Below are 22,078 nucleotides of genomic sequence, written 5' to 3'. Positions count from 1 at the left end.
TTAAAACGGTGGTGCATTATCTGGCCACGTTCTAGTCAATGGATTTTCACTAAGTAAGCTGACATTTCTTCGTGGTACATCAACACCGTCCACGCCTATTCGTTTAATCCATGACAATAATGAATAAAGGAATATTTGTGAAGATGTCTGCTGTCTACAATCTTCTTTATGTATAACTAACAGATTATTTAGTAGAGAAAATGAAGACTTTACCAGAAAATTAATAAGATATAATACTATACACAAGAAAATAAAATATGATAACAATTTCGTGAATATACTACTACATAAACGTTTAGATAAGTATGATGTTGTTCTATACAAAACACTTCTGTTCTGATTATGAGAATAATGAACACTAGAACCAGGCAGTGGAAGATGTGATGATGGTGATGTTGAAGGTGAACTATAGACAGGAAATAAATGAGGTTTATTATTACGCATAAATGGTAAACCGTTTTGTAATAGTTTTTTTTGAATAAATAATTTACAGTGATCATAGTTGTTTTTAAATACAGTATTAATTGAATAACGTAATGAATTATTATGATCGTCATCATCATCATCACCATCAAGATCAAGATCAGAAGCACCATTATTATCATGATGTTTATTGGCGCAATTGATTTCACAAATATTTCTGTTCAATATTGTAGACATTTGATTCAATGGTGAATTTATTAATAGTTCATCGTTTAAATGAACATTTCTTTTGTAAGATATTTTAAATGTACTTTTTATGTTTATTTTACCTGATTTATAAGAAGTGCTGATGATACAAATGCAGTTTGGTGAATTCATGAAATTACTGATGATAGTTGTATTAATTGGCATGATCGATTTTTCCGACATATTTTGCATTGAATTCGTTAGATTAAAATGAAGTTGAATTTGTCTAATTTTGTTGTTTGATGATTCTGTCAGATTATTGCTGAAATTAGACTGTTCATTACTATCATGATGAAGAACAGGATAAGGATAAAACTGTAAACCAGTTATTTGTTTTAGATCAAATAATTTTGTCAAAGGTTTAGCATGGAAATTATGTACACTTTGCATTCTACTCTCAATAGTTGATAAATTGTTATTTTTCAAAATGATATTGTTATAATTTGGTTTCACCATAGCAATTAAATATATTGATTTAGGGGTTTGATGAATACTAGAAAATTATACGAGAAACGAGAGATAAAATAAATTCACCATATAAGTGTATAAATGTGCATACACATACAAAGCAGAATATCATAAGCAAAGTAATTGCTAATACAAAACTGAAAAATACAGTATGAAATAATCGAACGATTACGTAAAAAAAAAAGTGACTTCGCGTTTGCATTATTCAACCACTACACATTAGTTAACAAGATTGTTTTACATCTGACTAATCAGTTAATAAGATCACAAACAAAAAACGTAAATTGAGTTTAAGACTGTTTTAATATCTGAATGATTAAATATTACACTGACTAGAAAACTCAACAGATCAAAAAAAATTTTATTGATGGCTTGTCGAATGGTCTATTACGTTCAATATTAAACGGAGTTAAAAGAAAAGAAAACTATGAATTTTCGTTCAAGTTATTCTAATAAAAATATATTTTTCATCAAGGATTAACTTTATCTAGAAAGTTATTATAAATGAAGAAGTTTTGAGAGTTCCCTCAAAAGTCGGCACCCTACGATCTTATACATGATTAGACTTAAGATAGCCTTCAGGTTTCAAGATGATCACGTTGTATCTGCATTACTGAGTCGAAAGCCAGTGGTCCACATTTTCAACTTTGATGGTCGACCTACACTGTATATTGACTGAAGTTAGAAATGTTAGGTGATTAGATTGCAAGAGATGATGGGCTCACCGTGAGACTTCAGTTTACTTAGTTTTATATGGGAACATAAATGCACCCACTTGAGAATTACTTAAAATAAAATCAAACATCTGTTTAGCAATCCTCAGTTTTTGATGGTTTCTTAACTGGCTAGTATCAGTAATTCATTACAACAACCAACTTTCATCAGTTAAATCAATCACCGTTAGTTTAGAGAAATCTTATAAATTGTCGCTCTCTATCTTTAAATGATTGAACTTGGAAATCTGAAATATTGGATTCCAGGCTCAATGGATTAAGGCTTAGGGGGTTGCGGTAAGGTCTGAAGATACTGGATGTGATCGCTGATGGGGTCATAGATGATTACTACTAGGAAGCCTCCTACTAGGACCAAACAATTATAGAATGCTACCTAGTTTGAAACAGGTGTTTAAATAAAGTCAGTGTTTCTAAAGTAAAGCCATGAAATGTTTACAAACCATTTAACTAAATATTATTCTCATGTTTGCAGTTTCTCTCTTGATTGTTACCATTGAATTACCAAGTTAGAGAGGTGAAACCTAAATTTCGTAGCAAACCAACATTTTTTAGCATAAAAGTACGGTTTATGGTAAAAAAAAAGCTTACATCATGTACGACTACCAATGAAAAGTAATCAGTTAACACGTATAACCTAATTAACATAATTTATTAGTTAGAACGATCAAAATAATTCTAAGCCATTTTGTCAGTCACAACGTGGAAACTCCACCTATGTATATCGGTTTAAGTTACCATACTCCATTAGCACACCGAGATGAAGTTGTCAAGCCAAATCCCAAAATAGTAGAGGCAGTAACAGTATCAGTAGAAATAGGGAAGATTATATATCAAAGATACGACTCGAAAAGAAAATATAAATTAGTGAAATTAAAACGTTGTGAGGAATTTAGAATCTCAGAATTCGGGGGAGAAACAAGGAATGGATGCACCTGAGATATTGTAAATGATTTTAAGCCATACCATTCAAAGTCTCTAACCGTTGGTCATGATAAACACGCGGAACCCAACCAGATAGTCTATACCTATTAACAAAGCTGAGTCAAATTGCCAGTGAATTCATCGACTGATACCATGTTTTGGTTTGGCCAGACCATTAGTACTGATAAGGCGTTTAAGATAAGTGAAGCGGTCGATGCGTTCAACTGCTTCACTCCCTATCAATAATTCGGGCAATGACGCAAGCCAATCCTGAAGTAACATTTTATATTCGAAAGTAGAGAACCGCATCGCAAACATGCTCCCATTGTTACTTAAAGTGGTCAGAAAAATCTGCATTTTGTCAGCGTCTTCATCAAACAAAACTAGATCATCTGTGTATTTTAAGTCAGTAAGTGGATCTCCAGGTAGAAGATGAACTCCTGAAAAGTCAAACGATGAAAGTATTATCTATAAAAGCATGTCTATGACAAAGTTAAATAAAAATGAGTAAAGCGGACAAACTTGATAAACAGTAATTGAAGTAAAAATACTCAATGAAAAGATATTAATAATTTAATGTTGAACACAATAATCCAAGCAAAAATGAATTATAAAAACACGGATTGACGTTAAGCAAAAAGAATTGTGCAAATTAATAAGAAATACTATGCTGAGACAATTAATTACTGAATTACAGTAGTATGAATTAAAAAATTTTTTACCAAAAAGTGAACAAATTTAAACGGCAATAATTAATAATAATAACACTGTTGGATGCCGGTTCAGTGGTCTAGAGGTAAAGCGTTCATGCGCGAGATCAAAGGTCCTTCGTTCAAATCCCACGTGCGGGATCATGAATGCGCACTACCGAGGAGTCCTATACTAGGACAAAACGGCCATCCAATGCTCTCAGATTTTCAATGGTGGTCAAACATTCGTCGGTTTAAGATCTCAGTTACGACTCAACAATCTCCACAACCCCATACAGATAATAATACGCCACATGTATACAAGTATAAAATGAAAGATAAAAAATACAATTAACAAACACCAAACACGAATATATACATTATTTGTTGACATGTATGTAAAGCCACAGAAATGATATACAGAACAGAGATGGGGGAACAACAACAACGAACTGTAACAATTAAAATATATTATGTTTACTTGTTTAACTCGTCTGATGATAAATTAGAAACGATAAAGTTGTTTAATTGTGAATTGGCTAAATCCTAATTTTTGTACGTAAGAATAAGAAAATGAGCATCTCAATTATGTTAATAAATAATAATAATAATAATAATAATAATAATAATAATAATAATAATAATAATAATGATAATAATAATAATAGTAATAATAATAATAATAATAGTGAAGTGTTATCGGTAAATGCCATTACAAGAAGAAAACTATAAATACAATAAGCAATGTCAAAAATAACATGAATTCAAGTCTTTTTTCTCTAGAAAATATCTATTTATTCAACATTTCAGGTACAATTTATTGAGCAATGTTAACCAATCAGTATGGAATACAAGTTAAAAATGAACCTATAGGGAGGTGTGGATAAAGCGGCTACTATCAATTGCCTTTCATCATTCAATACATACTAGATGTATATACAATGACATTATTAAGTTATTAACCTTCACAATCACAGTGACAAATATGTTACGACTAATTTAGTTGCGTTTAAATGACTAAAAGTTAAGATTGAAATGAATATGTTTATCAATTAGTACACTTTAAAAGTACTCAGGTTTTTTCTAAGTGGGGGGGAGGAGGAGGGTAATGTTCAATAGTCCAAGAGCAGAAAGTCATGAATTCAACTGATACAAAACATTAAATGAAGTAACAAGTCATATTGTCTATTTAAAAAAAATATCATTGTATTTAAAATAGTTAAACAAATAAATGGAATTCAGTTTTGTTTAAAGGCTTACATATAACCTATACGATACAACTTGAAATAAAGTCTAAAGCTTTATTTGCCAAAATAGATTGTAAATGTAGTCAATTAAAAATTGTTGAAAAACAAATGATGAACTGTATCTTTATTCATTTCATTTTAGATTCTTGAACTGTTTCAAAGATGCTTATTGAAACAAATGGGGTCATGTAAACAAGGTCAAAAGATAATTATAATAACATTCAAAAACGATATATTTTAGGTATTTGCAAAACAATTAAATCCAAAGCATTTCTTATTGTGAAAAAGTTTCATTAGATGTGTACACTTAGATGCCAACCTAGTGGTATAATGGTCAAGAGCTTTATGTGAAATCGGAAGGCCCTGAGTTTCATCATTAGCAGGGGTTATGAGCACGCATTACTGAACAGTTCCATACATTAAATAAAAATCCATCTAATGCTCCTTGGTTTTCAGTGGTATTCAACTTGAGATGAGTATGTGATAAATACTATCTGTAAATCAAACTAATCTTTACAAAAACCCCTTCATCTTTCAGTAATAGATCAAATGTTCACAAATGGAAACTTGCACACAAAAATGAATAATTTTTTCTAATTATATTTCAAATTGGGGTTCAGTCCGTTTTTCATTTCATTTCTGGACTTTTTAACCGAATGTATATGCATTCTTATAGTGATGTTTACGGTAGAACTTGAATACAGTACCCACCCACCTCTTCAAATTCTAAAATATTATTCACTAAACAACTGAATTAAGATGATAACTATCAGTTGTTCAATATAGATAAGAGAGTTAATATGCTTCCCAATGTTGGTTATTGGAATTCATATGATAAGTTCCAGTTTATATATAAACTTTATGTAGATCAAGGTGTGACTTTTAAAATAATCCATAAAATGTATATCCTGAATTCAAAAATGACCGCTATATTCTAAAATTTAATTAGCTTACAAATAGAGGAGAATATGAAGACACTAGGTATTTAAAAAGTTCATTAACCGGTATAGATCGATCAATTCAGAGATGAATATTAATAACAGGAAAATACAAAACTTTACATAATAAATATTTATTATGAAAGACAAATCTTTCATTTTTAATAATAATAATAATAATAAACGTAACTAAATGAAATCTTACCAAATCTATATCCAATAAATTTGAACGATTGTTTTTCTATAAGGCAAAAAAACAATAAATAAAGTTAAATAGAATAGATCATCAGTTTCAATGTTCAATGATGGATTGGGAAAAAAACAACTGAGATCACGATTTAATTCAGTATGATTTCGGCTTAATAATAATGCTTTATGAAGTTTATTCATTATAATATTCTTTTTACTAATTCATTATGAAATTTTTTCAGTATAATATAGAATATGTGTTTTGTATTAATTCAGTATAATATCCATTACCATATTGTTGTTCATTCTTTTCATGTCTGTCTCCGTTTCTAGGAGTAATGTGTTCTTTGGTCTTCCTTTCCTCCTTTGAACTTGAGGATTCCAAGTGAGGGTTTGCCTTGTGACGCAGTTGAGTGATTTCCTCAATGTATGTCCTATCCACTTCCAGCGCTTCTTCCTCTGCTGGGATCTGGTTTGTTCTCTCCCACAGTAGGTTGTTACTGATAGTGTCTGGCCAACGGATCCGAAGTATTTTGCGTAAACAGCTGTTAATAAACACGTGTATCTACTGAATAATGACTTTCATAGTTCTCTAGGTTTCCATCCCATACAGAAGAACTATCTTGACATTTGTATTAAAAATTCTGACTTTGGTGTTGGTTGACAGTTGTTTCGAGTCCCAGGTGTTCTTCAATTGTATTTTCGTTTAAATACGTGATATTCGTTAACTACTTATTAAACGTTAATAAAAATCGATAAATAATTAAACATACTTGCTCAAAGTGGTTGTCATGAATTTGTGGAGGTTAAATAAAGTGCTTATCTCAAATCAGTTATAGTTTTCTTCTTTGAGTCATAAAAATTACAGTTCCCTACTATTCTGAGATCAGTTTTCCCATGGTTATAACAGGAGTAAACTGTGTTCTACGCAAGTAACATAGAAAAATTAATGAGAAAAATAAAGTTAATTATGTACTGATTAAAGAAAAAAACATAGAGAATCTTTATACAATTTTTCCCATTGATAGATCTGAATAAAGAAAGAACAATGAACATAGTAGGGTATATGATGAATTCATTCATTTCGTGGATTCTCGTCAGCTATTTACAATTAAGAAACAATGATAATAATTATATGCAACTAATGTACATACTTTATATCGTTATACTGATGTGTGGGCGAGAATGATTGGTTGTCTGTTTAGTCAGACAGGTGTCACATGAGTTATATATTCCCCTATCCTTGTTATTATTATTATACTCACTTGTTATTGATTGTTCATTGTTGTTGGATTGTGTCGGGTTTCAGTGTGGAAATATATTTACGTTGTGTTCAGGCTAATCACATGTTCTTAATCTGAGTTGTGTTGAAGTCCTGTAGAATAGACACTGGAAGGGAATCTAGTATAGATATTCGTCTAAGTAAATTAACGTGGAAACCCAACCTTTATAACATTAGACGAAGTAAAACCGAGCGTTATAACATATACTAACGAAGATTATTAGAATAATGGCATCAAATATGGAAGTATTATACAGTGGTAAAGTGAATATATATTTGTTACTAAATGGAAAGATTTTAGAAGGAAAATTTTAAAACACAAAGAGACATGTTTCTAGAATCCATGAAATAAATAAGTTCATGTTATCCTGTTATGCTCATTGTTCTCACTTTATTTTAATCTAGAAAATTATTGAAAGCTGTGAAAGACTAGATAATAATAATAGTCAAATTGTACTAATCTAATACGATAAAACAGTGATAGTACTCGCTCGAGTAATTGTTACTTATATCCATTACTAAATAAGTAAACTAGTTAAAAAGAACATGACACATGATACAATGGATATAAGTAAAGGCTAATAGTTAATAGTATTAAAGAATATATTTAAATATAAAATCATGATGATGGCAATCACTTAATTAGTTAGTTAAAAGTACCATAGAATCATAGTACATTAAACACAATAGAATGAAATGATCAAGATAATAATCAACTAGAAAAAAAAAACTCATTTATATTACATTGAAACATTGACTTCCAATATAATAAGAAAAGAACATACATATACCTTTATCAATGAAAAATGATCAGATTCAAAGCATTCTGAACTACTACTATTATCATTATCATCATATAACTGTGAATTAGATTTCATTATATAATCATCTTTCATTAATAATGATAAATCAATATATTGATTTTCCATGATAAAATGATTAGTAATATTATGTAAAGAATAATTTTTATTATTTATGAATGATAATTTATTATTATGATTATTATTTAAATATGTAAATAATTGATAACATTTTAAACATAAATTTTTATTTAAATTTAATAAATGAAAGAAATTTATTTGAAGTTTTACAAGATCAATTTTCAATGAATTAACATCGACATTATTATTATATTCTTCATTAGATTGTAATAATATATTATCTAAGATGGAATACCAATCATTCTTCTCATTATCCTTTATTAACATTAATAATAAAGTTGTATAATTAAGCCAATCAATTAATCGTAATTTAATTGTATACAATAATTGAGCACATGATAATAATTCAGATAATGAAGAGGATGATGATGGTGATGTTGATGATGAGAATGTGGAAGAGAATAATGGTGATCTTGTCGTTGATGAGATAATGGATTCTGATGATTTATTTAATTTTTTTTCATCATTGAAACTTTCTTCTTCTTTTTCATCATTAGTAGGGGATATAACATGGATATGTTGAAAATAATAATCTAAACGATTTTTTGTATAAGTTAAATGTTTTTCAAATTCATAAATTAAATAGTTTAAACTTTTTTCATAAATAAATTTCTAGTGATTTATAAAATAAGAAAATAAGTAAGTGTAAAGAAAGATCTTGGAAATGACAATAATAATAATAATAATAATAGTAATAATAATGGTGAAATCAAGGGTCAATGAACATGTGCCTAGATGGCTTCAAAATCAATGTGTGTCAGATGATCCGATCAATGTGAGAATTAGAAAACCAGGTTCATCGATAGCCAAACATATAATTGAAACGAGGGCACAAAATTGACATTAATACAGCTTTTAAAATGCACAGAAATTGTCAAGGCCGAATTCTTAAGTTTATTGAAGCCTTGGCTATTCGTAAATTTAAACCTCCCTTATGTGTACAAAAACAATTTGTCGTAACCTTGAATTTACCTTGGTAATCCTTAAGTCATTCTATGACTTAAGATAACGCGACAATTTCTTATTCTTTCTCTCCCCTTTGTTATTTTACTTGAACTTTCATTTAGTTGACCTTTATTAATTTTCATATAAAAATGCCTTAACAAGTATATGTGTGACCAGTTTGTTCGAAATATATAGCGCAAATACATCACATTTTTCAGATAAACTCAGTCTTCTCATTGTTCCATCGAAATTTATAAAAGGGACTAATTGCTTTAAATAATGGTGTGATTTGAATGTAACTTATTTATAAGCTTTATTACTTTTTGCATGATATAATTACTAAGTTAATTAATTCAAGATAATCAGTATCATATTTTGAGTTTAACTTTTGAGATAATTGGCATATTTTAGTAGCGCATAACTGTAATCTTTAGGAAAATAATACTTCTGATGCGGACTCGAACGTACACATCATTTATCCTTATATAATCTAGAAGAAATGTTACTATTGAGCTATTTCATCAACAATTGAATGATATTTACTTAGAAATCATCATCTATTGCTTTCATGTACTTTTATGTATCTCGACTTATAGTAACAAGTATCCAATATTCTACAGATTATATTATTTTCTGGTTAAAACACTTCTCTTGTGTTTACTCATCTCTTTTCTATGTCTCCCTCATAGGATATAATTTTTACAATGTTGACAATTTTTAGTGTTTACATAACAGACATCTTTGCTTGTTTTTTTTTCTCTAGAAAACAAAAAAAAAGAGAATGTGGTGTTTGAATGAACTAATGATGCCTTTGTATACCTTTGAATCTTTGATTTCGAATTCCAAACACAGTACATTCGTTTGTGGTTATCTGGTACTTCTTGACCCGATTACGTTATTCATGGGATTCTTAGTTCATACTATAATTCAAATACTCCTAATTATCATATTGGCGTCATGATGGAGCCTGTGATGGAACGGTTGGACATACATTCAGATTTTGATGCTTTTGAGAATTACTTTGAAAGGTTCGAAATTTGGGCTATGACCAAGGGAGATGATGAGGATGTTAACATTGTAGCACATTTCCTCACATTCATCGGAAAAGAAGCATATAGCTTATTAAAAACTCTGGCTTTACCGGAAAAACCCATTTCGCTTTCTTATACAACTCTCAAGGATCTACTGCTAGACTATGTTAAGTATACAAATTTCGAATGCGGTGAAGGAGGAAGATTTCGTAAAACGATTCATGAAGATATAAAAAATTCCACTACATTACGTCATCCCAACCCAGTGCATACTCAAGGTTATGTAGATAATTCATTGAGGAGTTGCGACGCAGTTCACGAAGATGGGCACAAGTTTGGTCAATGTCCGTCCTGTGGCAGGTTCCACTCTTTTAATTCATGTAAATTTCGTAATTCTAAGTGCTTTAAATGTGGTGATATTAGACATATTCAGTCAGTCTGTAATACTAATGTCCATCTTACTGCAACTAATATTAAGTCTTGTAATTCTGATTCTACTGAGTCGAGTATTCGTAATGATCATTTATCTTGATCAACGATTTAAAAGGACAGTTATATAGCAGTTATATAACAGTTCAGAGTTAAATGAAACTCAGAATTCTTACGAGACAACAGTTTCTAATTAATCGACTTATCAGATTTTTCATGTTATTATACCAGATATGGTTTTTCATAATGATTCGCATATTTCTGACAAAATTCCTTGCAAACCTGAGGAAAATATGTTGAATGAACCTAGTCATGATCGAAAACCTGATATAGTTTTGGTAGATGCTGATTTTTCTAATAATCCTTTACTCTGTAATGACATTCTTAATAAATTCGAGGAAACTATTTCAGAAGAATCAAATCTTGATGTCATACCAAATATTATTTGTCCCCATAATTCATTTGTTTTTTGTGGGAAGGTTGTTCAATGCGAAGCACAAGTACTAAATGAGTTCGATTTTGATTATAATTCAAATGATTTCATATCAACTGCTGTTTATCCTTATCACAAAAACACTTCTAATGTTTACTCTAACCAATGTGAGAAATTTGTTTTAAATGTAGCCACATCATTCATAAATTGGGGATATAATGATCCAAAATTATTTCGTGAGGGAGGATAGTCCAAAAGTCTATGGTTCAAATTCTAGGTAACAGCGGTTTCAGTACACAACCGACATGTTGATTACAGAGAATTAAAATAAATAATATTGTTCTAACATAACTATATAAATATCGATCAATTTAGTATTCTTTCTTTATTTCATTCTTATATAAAATCATAGTTTAAATCAAAATAACATAAATAAAAACCCATTTAGATAATCGATTTATTCATATGTATTTATGTGTGCATGTGTGTGTGTGTACAGATAGATACATGAGACATTAATCAATAAGAGATTAATGTATATTCTTCGATTATCATTTAAAATATACCAATCAGGCATTAGAAACAAAAATTGAATTTATATTGAACAATAAATAAACTTAAATGTTAAATGTTTGGTTAAAAGTGTGTGTGTGCTTCTTTCTCTTTAAAATAAAAAGGCTTTGTCTAATAATAATAATAATAATAACAATAATAATAATAATAATAGTAATAATAGTAATAATAATAATAATATAGTAGACGGAATAATGTATAGAGTGACCTATTTTATAAAAATTAAAACTATGCTTTATACTTATTTGATCATCAGGATAGGAGTGTGTGTGTGTGTGGAGATTGTAATAATTTTAATGGTTGGATTTATGAGTCGATTTAAGCTGGACCACCATTGAAAACCTAGAAACACTTGATGGGTGTTTCATCCTACTATGAGATTTCTCAGCAGTGTACATCCATAATCCCTCACGTGGGATTTGAACCCATGACCTTCAGTCTCACGTGAGAATGCTTAACCTCTCTAGACTACTGAGTCAGTATCCGATGTTGTTAATGTCTAATATCAATCAATCCAAGATATTGCGCGACCGTCTACCATTATCTTCAGTGAGTTACTTCCTCACAAGAGACACAGTTGAATTCTACTGGTCAAAGCTTTTCAATAGAACTCCAGGAAATTCATTTTGAAATCAGTCACTAGTGAGCACACGATTATTACCAGAATGGGGGGTATTAATTTTAATGCTTGAATTTATGAGTTCATTTACACTAGCCCGCTAATTGATTAGACTGAAAGAATTTAAAAAGTTTTTTTTAGATCATCCAAATATTAATTAATTAAAATTTATTCAGTTGTTAATTGATGTAGTTGATCTAATTGAAATTCAACCATATTGAGTTACAAATTCTAATTAGATTCTCTTTAATTATAAGATCCTGAGAGTTGGATATCATAATCAAATTTATGCAAAAAATTCTGTCTCAAAGCCAAGTATTTGAAACCTTTTTTTTTACCAAGTGAATCAATAATATTTTAAATTTTATTAAGGTTATCAGTTGATAATAAGTTTATGAATCAAAATCTGTTTTATCAAGTAGAAATTATCGTAGTATTTCAGTCAATCAGTCAGCTACAACGTAGGACCAGGCACATATATACACCGGTCCAAGTTTACATACCTCATTAACACAACAAGATGAACACCGGATTCATAAAAGTAGTTAATTCAGTGGTGGTAATATATGAAAGAAAGATTGCAATAAGGATATAGTACAGGAAGAAAGAATTAGTTCATAGAAAGAAAGATATGAAGCGATTTTAATCTCTTAGTTTAAGGGAAGATAGAGAGTGTATACACCTACGCCATTGTGATCGATTCTGAGCCACGTCACACAGAGTCTTCGATCATTGGTTACGATTGTCACGCGAACCCCAAACAAGTAGTCTGCATCTCCCAACATGGCTCAGACTAGAAGTTAGTGACTTCAAGCACTGATGCCACGTTTTGGTTTGGCCGCCCCTAACTTTCTTCCAACCATTTCCAACACCGGTTAGCATTGCACGTCGTGGTAATCGGTGTTCAGGTATACGTAACACGTGGGATTGTAGTATTTAATCTAGTTTGCACTATATAGTAGAGATCTATTAAAACGTTTACACTCTATAAACCATAGGGTAACTATATTCCTTAAGATAATCTTGAAAGATTATTTACTTCACATGATTACCAAGTTTAGGAGACTAGATTCAACTAAGCCAGTTTTCTTTTTACCAGTAATTATGGAATAGGTAAGGAGTACTCGGGTACACTGAATTCCAGATGACTGACTGTGTAATGTACGGATAACAATATCAGATTGCTCATCATCAGTGTATTGTCACGACTGTTAACAGTTTCTGATGAATTAAAAGCGATTATTAGTAAGTACATTAGAAAAAAATAATTTACGGCCCAAAGTCTTATTGTTTATTTTAATCGATCTAATACGAAGAATTTAGAGACCTGGAACTAAAAAGTCAGTCAGTTTAAGCGTCAGAAGACTTTCCATAAGGAGATTTATCATCAAAGTCTCATATATTGAGGTATACAACGTTTCAATGCAGTGTGCAGTTTTTATCTTAAAAATATCAGTGATATCAGTTATTATTAACGCATAAAAGTAAAAGCTACAACAATGTGAAACACATTCTTGTACTATTTTTAAACGTTAACCATTCAAACAAGTAAAAAGTTAATAAGTAGACGACATATGGTTAGAAACCATTTTTAAAACATTTATTTATAATTAGAGAAAGAATCTGAAACCTGTGAGAGAGCCCAACTGAAACTCAAACACAATATTCTTACAGGTGATCAGAAATTGGACAGTAGTCCTCAAAGTTAATCATCAGTCTTGACGAACAACAAACATAAATGATGAATTCGTCACTTGACCTATACATAATAAGTCATCAGGAAATCATTGTACTCATAACACTCGCGAGTTTTTTGTAAAACATTCTCATTAAAATCGTGAACCGATCAATGTTAGATTTGATTGCGGCGTGCTGAGTCATGGATGCTCACTGCCATGAAGTCCCGTACTCGGGTGAAACGACCATCCAGTGCTTCCAGGTTTTCAATAGTAGTCTAACTTAGATCGGTTCATGATTTCAATAAAACCGAACGATTTCCATAATCCTATACTGATAAAAAATTCATTCAATCAAATTACTTACATATTGTAGTTTCGAAATCCATTTTTTTGTACCTACAATCAGTTTTCGCCAAACAATATTCAATTCATTCAATAGTTCGTCTTGATCAGTGGTAACAACAAGTGATGTACTACTACTTGGTAAAGTTGACTTCAATAGAGATTTCATAGAATTTATTCGAAAATCATAAGCTTTAAGTTGACCCAGGAATTTTATCAACTGATCGCATGATGTAGCCAAATGAGCTAATGATAATGATTCACCAACTTGATCAACAGAATGAACACTCTTATCGTCGTCGTCGTCACCATCATCATGATATGCGTCCAGTTCATTTAAATGACGCTCCACCTTGATTAGACTCAGTTTAACTTGAGACAGTAAATCATACACATCAGAATTCGATTGAAATGTTTTAGTGACAATAGTCGACGGATTTGAACACAATTTATGAACGGGATTGTGTTTAATAGGACTTCTTTTGTTATTTATTAAAGAAGAAAAGCAAACAAGCATAATAAGTTGATATTTTAAAACGTCAATAAAAAAATTAGTAAACACAACAATGTTTACATGTGGGGTGGCTATGATAGGATGATCATTCTAGTCAGTAGTAAGATTTAGATTATGGGTGATAGGCATTGAATAGAGTATTTAGATCGGGAGTGATACATGCGATAAAGATCCTTCAATTGTTCTTTAGGGTGTCTAGGTGACTGATTCATGTCATCCCATAAGATATATGGTAAATGTGACTTGTTATTGTACACTCTGGCGTGGAATGATTGCTAGCATAAGAGGAGTGGTCTAAAAGAAGGTTAAAGTGAGTGAATAAACCAAGACGTGGTATCAACTTGTAGGAAGCTACCGAATGTTGAACTAAATTCGCAGTTGAAGTTTTAGAGAAAATCATAATCTATGATTGGAGATATTAGGTGTTAGGATCCAAAGTCGGCTGTAGAAGTGGTGTAGATACTTTTATTCGCTATATGCTTCTAAATCTCAAGTTCCAATATAAGTTCCATCACATTAGGTTAGTTGGAGATCAATAAGAAAGTTAAGTCGAGCTGTTAAATCTCCCGGTGTTCATGACGGTAGTGTGGTGTTTTGTATATGTGTAAACAGAACGAAAATAAGATTTGACCGATAGATGTCATTAACCTTAAGAGTAATCCAATGCGAATAATCAATTCTCATTCAGTTCTCAACTTACAGAAGAATATTTGTTATTGAATAATCCACCTACATAGAAATCTTTTGTGAATACATAAACTTAAAGAAAGCAACAACATTACAGGCGGAAAGAAAATCAAAATAAAGCCTATCGTCATTACTGTGTACTTCGCTATGTTGCTGCTCATAAACCAACTCAGTCACTCCACTCTATTTTTTGCAGGCCGAAAGACAAATTCAATATCATTTACAAAACAAGTGGTACAAATTGTGATGAACACTACACTAGACACCATAGACGCTATTATCATCTATGCATACACAAACGGAAACTATCAATGAAACAACACAGTATGTTATCATTGATATCAATCAATGTAGACAACTAAAAACATAAACTCAAATGGAAGAATATGGAAATTCTGGATTGTGGGGATTCAGATCAATCAACAATCAACAGACAAACTGATTTAGACCTAATCTACAAACCTGTTTGAAAAAGGTCAATCAATAAACTGGCCGTTATCGTAATTATCAACTGCACAGAATAAAGGCCATATAGTGTAGGGAGGCGGTGGTAAGCAATGTTTATCAAAACTTACTTATCAATAACTATTTTTGAAGTGATGTCATTATTATCAACAGAATAATCTGTTGACTTTGCAGTGTATGATTTGGAGACTAACTGTTTATTCTTTGAATCCATCAATAATAACGCTGATGATGACAACGATGGTGATGTTGATGAAGATGGCTCAGTGATTAATAAATCAGATGATTTTCTCAATATTACTCTGCTATGTTTCTCTTTTAAACAACTCTTATCTAAATCTATTTGATCAGGAACATTTGACTGGATTTCTGTGACAAAAATTTAGAAAAGACAATGTTTTATTTTCTTAAATGAAGACAATATTTTTGTAGACAAATAATTTTCGAATTGAATAACAATTGTGGTGAATTGATTCATTATTTGGAAAAATTCTATGGATAGGCTTAATACAAGTGAACTGAAAAAACAAACTAGTTAGTTTAGTAAAAGTATGGCACTGCAACACAATTTGGCTAAAACCTGAGAACATTTGTGAGACATTTCACATTTATATCAAGTGAGATGGAGCTTCAACACTGGTTTACATTGGAAATTTTTTGAACGGTGAAATAAAGTGAATTAGTTCAGTTAACAGACAGGAAAATGTTGAGAAGTTTCTCAAGTAATAGGAATATGGTAGATTGTACATAGTCCAGTCTCATTATTTTGTGCTCAAAACATATAATCAATGTATTTAACTAAAGTAAAAACGATAAACACAGCAGGATATATGATGAATTCATTCATTTCGTGGATTCTCGTCAGCTATTTACAATTAAGAAACAATGATAATAATTATTTACAACTAATGTTGTATATACTTTATATCATTATACTAACGAAGATTAATAGAATAATGACATCAAGCATGGAAGAATTATAGAGAGGTAAAGTTAATAGATACTTATATGTTATTAAATGGGAAGATTCTAGGACGGTATGTTTCCAAAATCAATGTTTAAGTTACTTAATAACAACTATTAAAATTGTGTAGATTGACACAGAAAGACGAATAAAACTCAAAAACGACCTAAGAATCTTTATTAAAGTGACATAAACTATGTATATTGATTGTAAATAATATGTACTAATGTTTATAGGATGTTAGCGATTGAAGGGAACTTCAAAATGAATGAATCTATCTTATATACTGCTATGTTTATTGTTCTTACTTCAATAAAATTCATCAATGGGAAAATAGCCACTGAAGTTGTACTAATCTACAGGTGTTCTAAGAAGCAAAATCGATTACTTGGTTGTTTATATGTATTAAAGTGTTTGTGTTTATCTGATCTTCGTTGATATCTCTGTTCACCAAAATACTTCATCTTTATTCACTCATTTTAATAGGTGAATGATTTATTGTACTGATGAGAAATGTGTTATAAAATGTATTGATTATGTTATATTCAACGTTCTGTTCTGTCCCTGTCGGTACTGATTGTACCACTACAATACATGATCGAATCAGTGACTAAAGTCGAGTGATTTTATCACTGAATAATAACGATTCAATCAAAATTATCAGGCCGCAGCACTGAAGTAAATTACTCCCATAGGCCATATAATCTATATAGGCAGATATACAGATATAATTTACGACCTTACGTGAATTTGCATTCACTAACGTAAGTTCGAGCTCACTGTATTTATCTTGATTAAGGCAGCCAATGAATAACATTACTGGTTTAGAATTACCAGTAAATGCATGTCGAAGAACATATGGAAATCAAAATAACTGTCCGTCAAACAATATCAAAGTTAGAATCTTCAACGCAAACGTCAAGACAGTCCTACCGTACGGAGCTAAAACTTCGAGAATTACCACAACCATCATCAAAAAGGTACAACTATCTACAAACAGTTGTCTACGTAAGATACTCAATGTCTGTTGATAGGATATAATCAGCAACAGCCTAATGTGAGAGAGAACAAACGAGCTTCCACCTGAAGTGGAAATTAAGAAAAGAAATCGGAAGTGGATAGGACACACTGTAGAAATCACTAAACTGCATCACGAGGCAAGCGCTTACTTGGAATCCTGAAAGGAAACGAAAAACAGGAAGGTCAAAGAACACACTGCGTCGGGAATTGGAAGCAGACGTGAAAAGAATGAATGACAACTGAAAAGGATTGACCAGGACAGGGCTGGATAGAGAATACTGGTGGGTGGCCTATGCTCATGTACGAGGGGTAACAGGAGTAAGTAAGTAAGTATGTTAACTTTGCTTATAGTATAAATACCGATCAATGATGGGAGAGATATTCGAAATGCAGTGTCTAATGTTCTGTGTGCATATATAAATCTTACCATGCTACAATGACCGAATGAAGCCTTAGACGTTGGTCAAGATTATATTACTCGTTCTCCTGACGATTAAATTTTAATATCGATAGAAATGAAGAACGAGTATTCTGCCCTACATTTTCGAAGAATTAACTATTCGTTCAAATCTTGACGAACATTCATATCAAGCTAAACATGTTTTCAAAATAAAGATAATAAAAACATAAATAAATGCTATCAAATCCGATTTTACGGGATTATAGTCAATAATGTAGTATAAAATAAATTTATCAATTCTGCAATGTTTTTTTTCTTCATCTATCCAAAATGATGCTCTCAAATGTGTTGGTTACTGTTCTTTGGAGAACGAGTTGTACAAATAGCTAAACAACAGTAGTTGAATAAGTTTATGCACGCCGAGTGCTTTGTTCTGTACTCAACTGTGCTGTGGTTGACAGTAATCATGTAGCACTGAACTATCATCTGATATTATTTGTGATATTGAATAGAACCTACTAAAAAATATATACATATGTCTCTCTTGAATTGCAAAACTGTTATCTATATGTAATATACAATCCTTATCTACGGGTATTTGGAAAATACTATGAAAGTGTCAATAACACAAAAACATTACCTTTATTGAATGATCTCACAGTTGTTATTGACGAATAATCAAACTCCGCTTGAAATAATGATGGAGACATTGGCTTGATATCATTTTCGGGAATAATATCCTGTATTGTTAAATAATTCAATAAAAAATTATTCATTATTGGTAATTTGACATGGTGAATCAAAGAGAATGGGGTGTATTTTTTAATCAAGCTGAAACCATTTGATACAGTTGTAATTTCATGTCTAGCCAAATCATCAGGGACCAATTGAGAGAGATAAGCGAATGTAAAAGATAAATCTTCATGATAAATTTCTACAGCATAAAAGCATAAACAAAGAGTCCGTAGTGTACTTGTTCGTCTGATTACTGAGTATTTATTTGAACTAACTTTGGAATTCGATAAACATGAAGTACGAGGTTTACCTAATAGTGTTGAAGATTGTGGCCGATTTAAATTCGATAATCTATAACTAACAGAAGAGGTAGAAGACGGCAATATCACTGCTGGGTGCTGTTTTTGTGATTTAGTCGGGAGCGCAGTTTGTGATTGATTTTGATGTGACCGAGCCGTTAAACGTAGACAGTTTGTTTCATAAGTTTTATTAGGATCTTGTTTATTAATTTGTTTCTTGGACAGTATGGCAGGTTTCACCAAAGTACGTTTTGAATGATCAATAACCGAATTTATAGATATACTATTTTTAGCTACAGAATTCGATAGCCTACTTTGATCCAAGTTATCATCTGAAGAACAGATGCTATCAACTAAATGCTTAGAGTTTTGAAATTTTTTCAATCTTTCTGACGGATTCACATTTCCTATTGGCTTTCTTGTTGCTACTCTTACAGACGAGGTAGATAATTGATTAGGTGAACGACAGCTCTTGACATAATTCTTAAATGAATTACTAGCAATAGTAATTTTTTCTTCTGCAGCTACACTACTACGTAAACATTTGGATCTCATCACTGATAAATGTCTTGTAGAACTATAACTATTAATATGTGTACATTCCTGTAACTGATTCCGCTGATATCGTTCATGTTGAATGACTTGTTTTTCATTATGATTTTGTTGATTTATCTCATTACTTAAATTCATTTCAGATGTTAATCCATTATTATTTGTTGCATATATATAACCTTTAGATGTGAACATATTTGTTATTACATCGGAGTATAAATTTCTATTAATGATAAAATCATTCATTTGTTTAAAATAAGATAAATCAATTATTGATTGATTAATTGATTTTTGATTTTGTAAATATTTTATTTTATAATAATTTTCTAACCAATACTTATTACTATTATTCAATATATAAGTAGTATATTTTTGACAAAACTGTTTAATATTTATAAAGAAATTAAATTTATTAATATATAAATTTGTTGATAAAATAGTTGAATAATACATTTTTATATTATTTATAATGAGCATAGAATGATCAAATTTATCGGGTATTTTCTTCTTATTATTATTATCATCATCATTTATTGATAAGATATATTTCTTATGTAATTTATATTCAATGTGTAAAGGATATAGTAATGGATACTTTTTATATGTAGTTAATTTGTTTAGAAATAATAAATAATAATAATGTCTAGTAGGGTTATGATTACATTGAATGAATGTTGAATGTTTCTCATTTTTCAAATTTAGAATACAAAAACATTTTGATATTCCAATGTTATTATTACTAATATTTGTATTTGTATCTTTGTTACTAATTAAATGACCCGTCCTAATGTTATTATTATTCTTCATTATTCTCAAATAGATGAGAAGAAATGTTCAAGATTACCTTGAAGATTGAAATCTGAATGATGGTAATAGTTTGGATTATAAATAAACAATTCACATTAGCCACTTAATTCCAATTAACCATTTATTCCCTAAATACTCTATTATAAATGTGCTTTTTTTAAAATTACTTGTTTGGATCGATAATAGGAGTTAATCGATCATATCAATACTGAATATAATTAAATTATACAGTTGTGTTTAGTTGATGTCTGTGATGTGATGAAAAAAGTGTATCTTATTATGACAAAAGAGAGAGAGAGATTTGTTCTATTTCAATGAAGTTAATTATTGTTTATTTATTATTTATTTTAAGACATAGATATTGGTACAAGGAGGCACCAAATACATATGCGCCACACAAATCTCATTCGATATGTGTGAGGGCTGTGGTACTGCCCGGGTGCCCAAACCGAAGCAGGTGGTTTTCTTAGGGGACCACACCCCGAGCCTTCGACCTAAAGGTTTGATCCACAAGGCAGTGGAGCATCGTAAGGAGATGCAGTCCCATGGAAGCCGGTGACCAACGATTGGTTCGTACGCCATTTGTTCCCGCAGGATACTGGAGCCCATGTGCACCATTGGTTTGGTTTAGAATCCGGTTAAAGCGCCAGACATTCGCTTTTCGTCCTCTCATTTTCGTAAACAACACCCCCGCCACGAGAAGGCAGTGAGTAGGACTTCCCTGGCAGAGGCTATATACGCGTGGCCATGTGAGAGCACTTCTAGAGGGAGAGCGGACTCTCCCCACTCTCAGCTGTACCAGGGCATTTGGGGGCTAATTATTGTTTATTGAATTGTCAAGAATTCAATAACTAAGAGAGTGATAAGTCTTGTTACAAATACGTTGAAATCGTCTTTCTAAACGGTTTCAATAAACATAAACTACTTCTATACGTCATATGGAGCAAAATAGAAAGGATATGAATTGTGAGTAAAAACCTTACTTCAAGATTAGGTTATATATATAGAAAAATGATGGTATTTGTAAAGTCAATCATGATGTTGGGTTTCTAGAAATTTCTGAAACCATACCAAGTATACTTAGTATAAGTAAATATTCAATCAAAATCATGATGTGATTCTGCATTTTCTAGATGTTTCTGCGAAGTTTCTATTCGACGCTGATCGGATAGAACGTTTCCTGGAGTTTTTGCGCCTCTAGAGACATTTACGAGAGATACCCTGGGACCCTCACAACAGTGGGATGAAAGATAAAAGAATTGTGTCAAACTCTAGGTTTGGATTTACCATACATCGAAAAGTGATGCTCACAAAAACTCTCACTTTATATATTTTGATTTGAGCCCGCTATAAACATGCTTCTAGAGTTGATAATTTTTTTCATTTGATTGCCTATTAGACAATCCGTAGTTTGACTTAAATGTGTAAACAGATGGCAATGTTTGATGGAAACATTGAGTAAACATAATATTCTGAATGATTTGAATATCACTTACAAGAATATTG

The 22,078-nt window shown here is 30.9% G+C and overlaps 1 protein-coding gene across 1 annotated transcript; it reads right to left on the bottom strand.

Moving 5' to 3' along the window:
• MS3_00010751 (uncharacterized protein) lies at positions 1-20,572 on the bottom strand (the record flags this gene model as incomplete). Its single annotated transcript, XM_051219146.1, has 7 exons — positions 1-1,162; positions 3,963-4,027; positions 5,872-5,907; positions 7,929-8,690; positions 14,188-14,608; positions 15,906-16,164; positions 18,820-20,572. 7 exons carry the CDS (start codon positions 20,570-20,572, stop codon positions 1-3), a joined length of 4,458 nt encoding a protein of 1,485 aa, XP_051067500.1.
• Between the last annotated feature and the right edge of the window lie 1,506 nt (positions 20,573-22,078).

This window comes from Schistosoma haematobium, chromosome 2 (assembly GCF_000699445.3).
Source record: "Schistosoma haematobium chromosome 2, whole genome shotgun sequence".
NCBI lineage: Eukaryota > Metazoa > Platyhelminthes > Trematoda > Strigeidida > Schistosomatidae > Schistosoma > Schistosoma haematobium.
The sequence above is the reverse complement of the archived record's forward strand: the minus strand, read 5'-3'. Positions and strand labels throughout refer to the sequence as shown.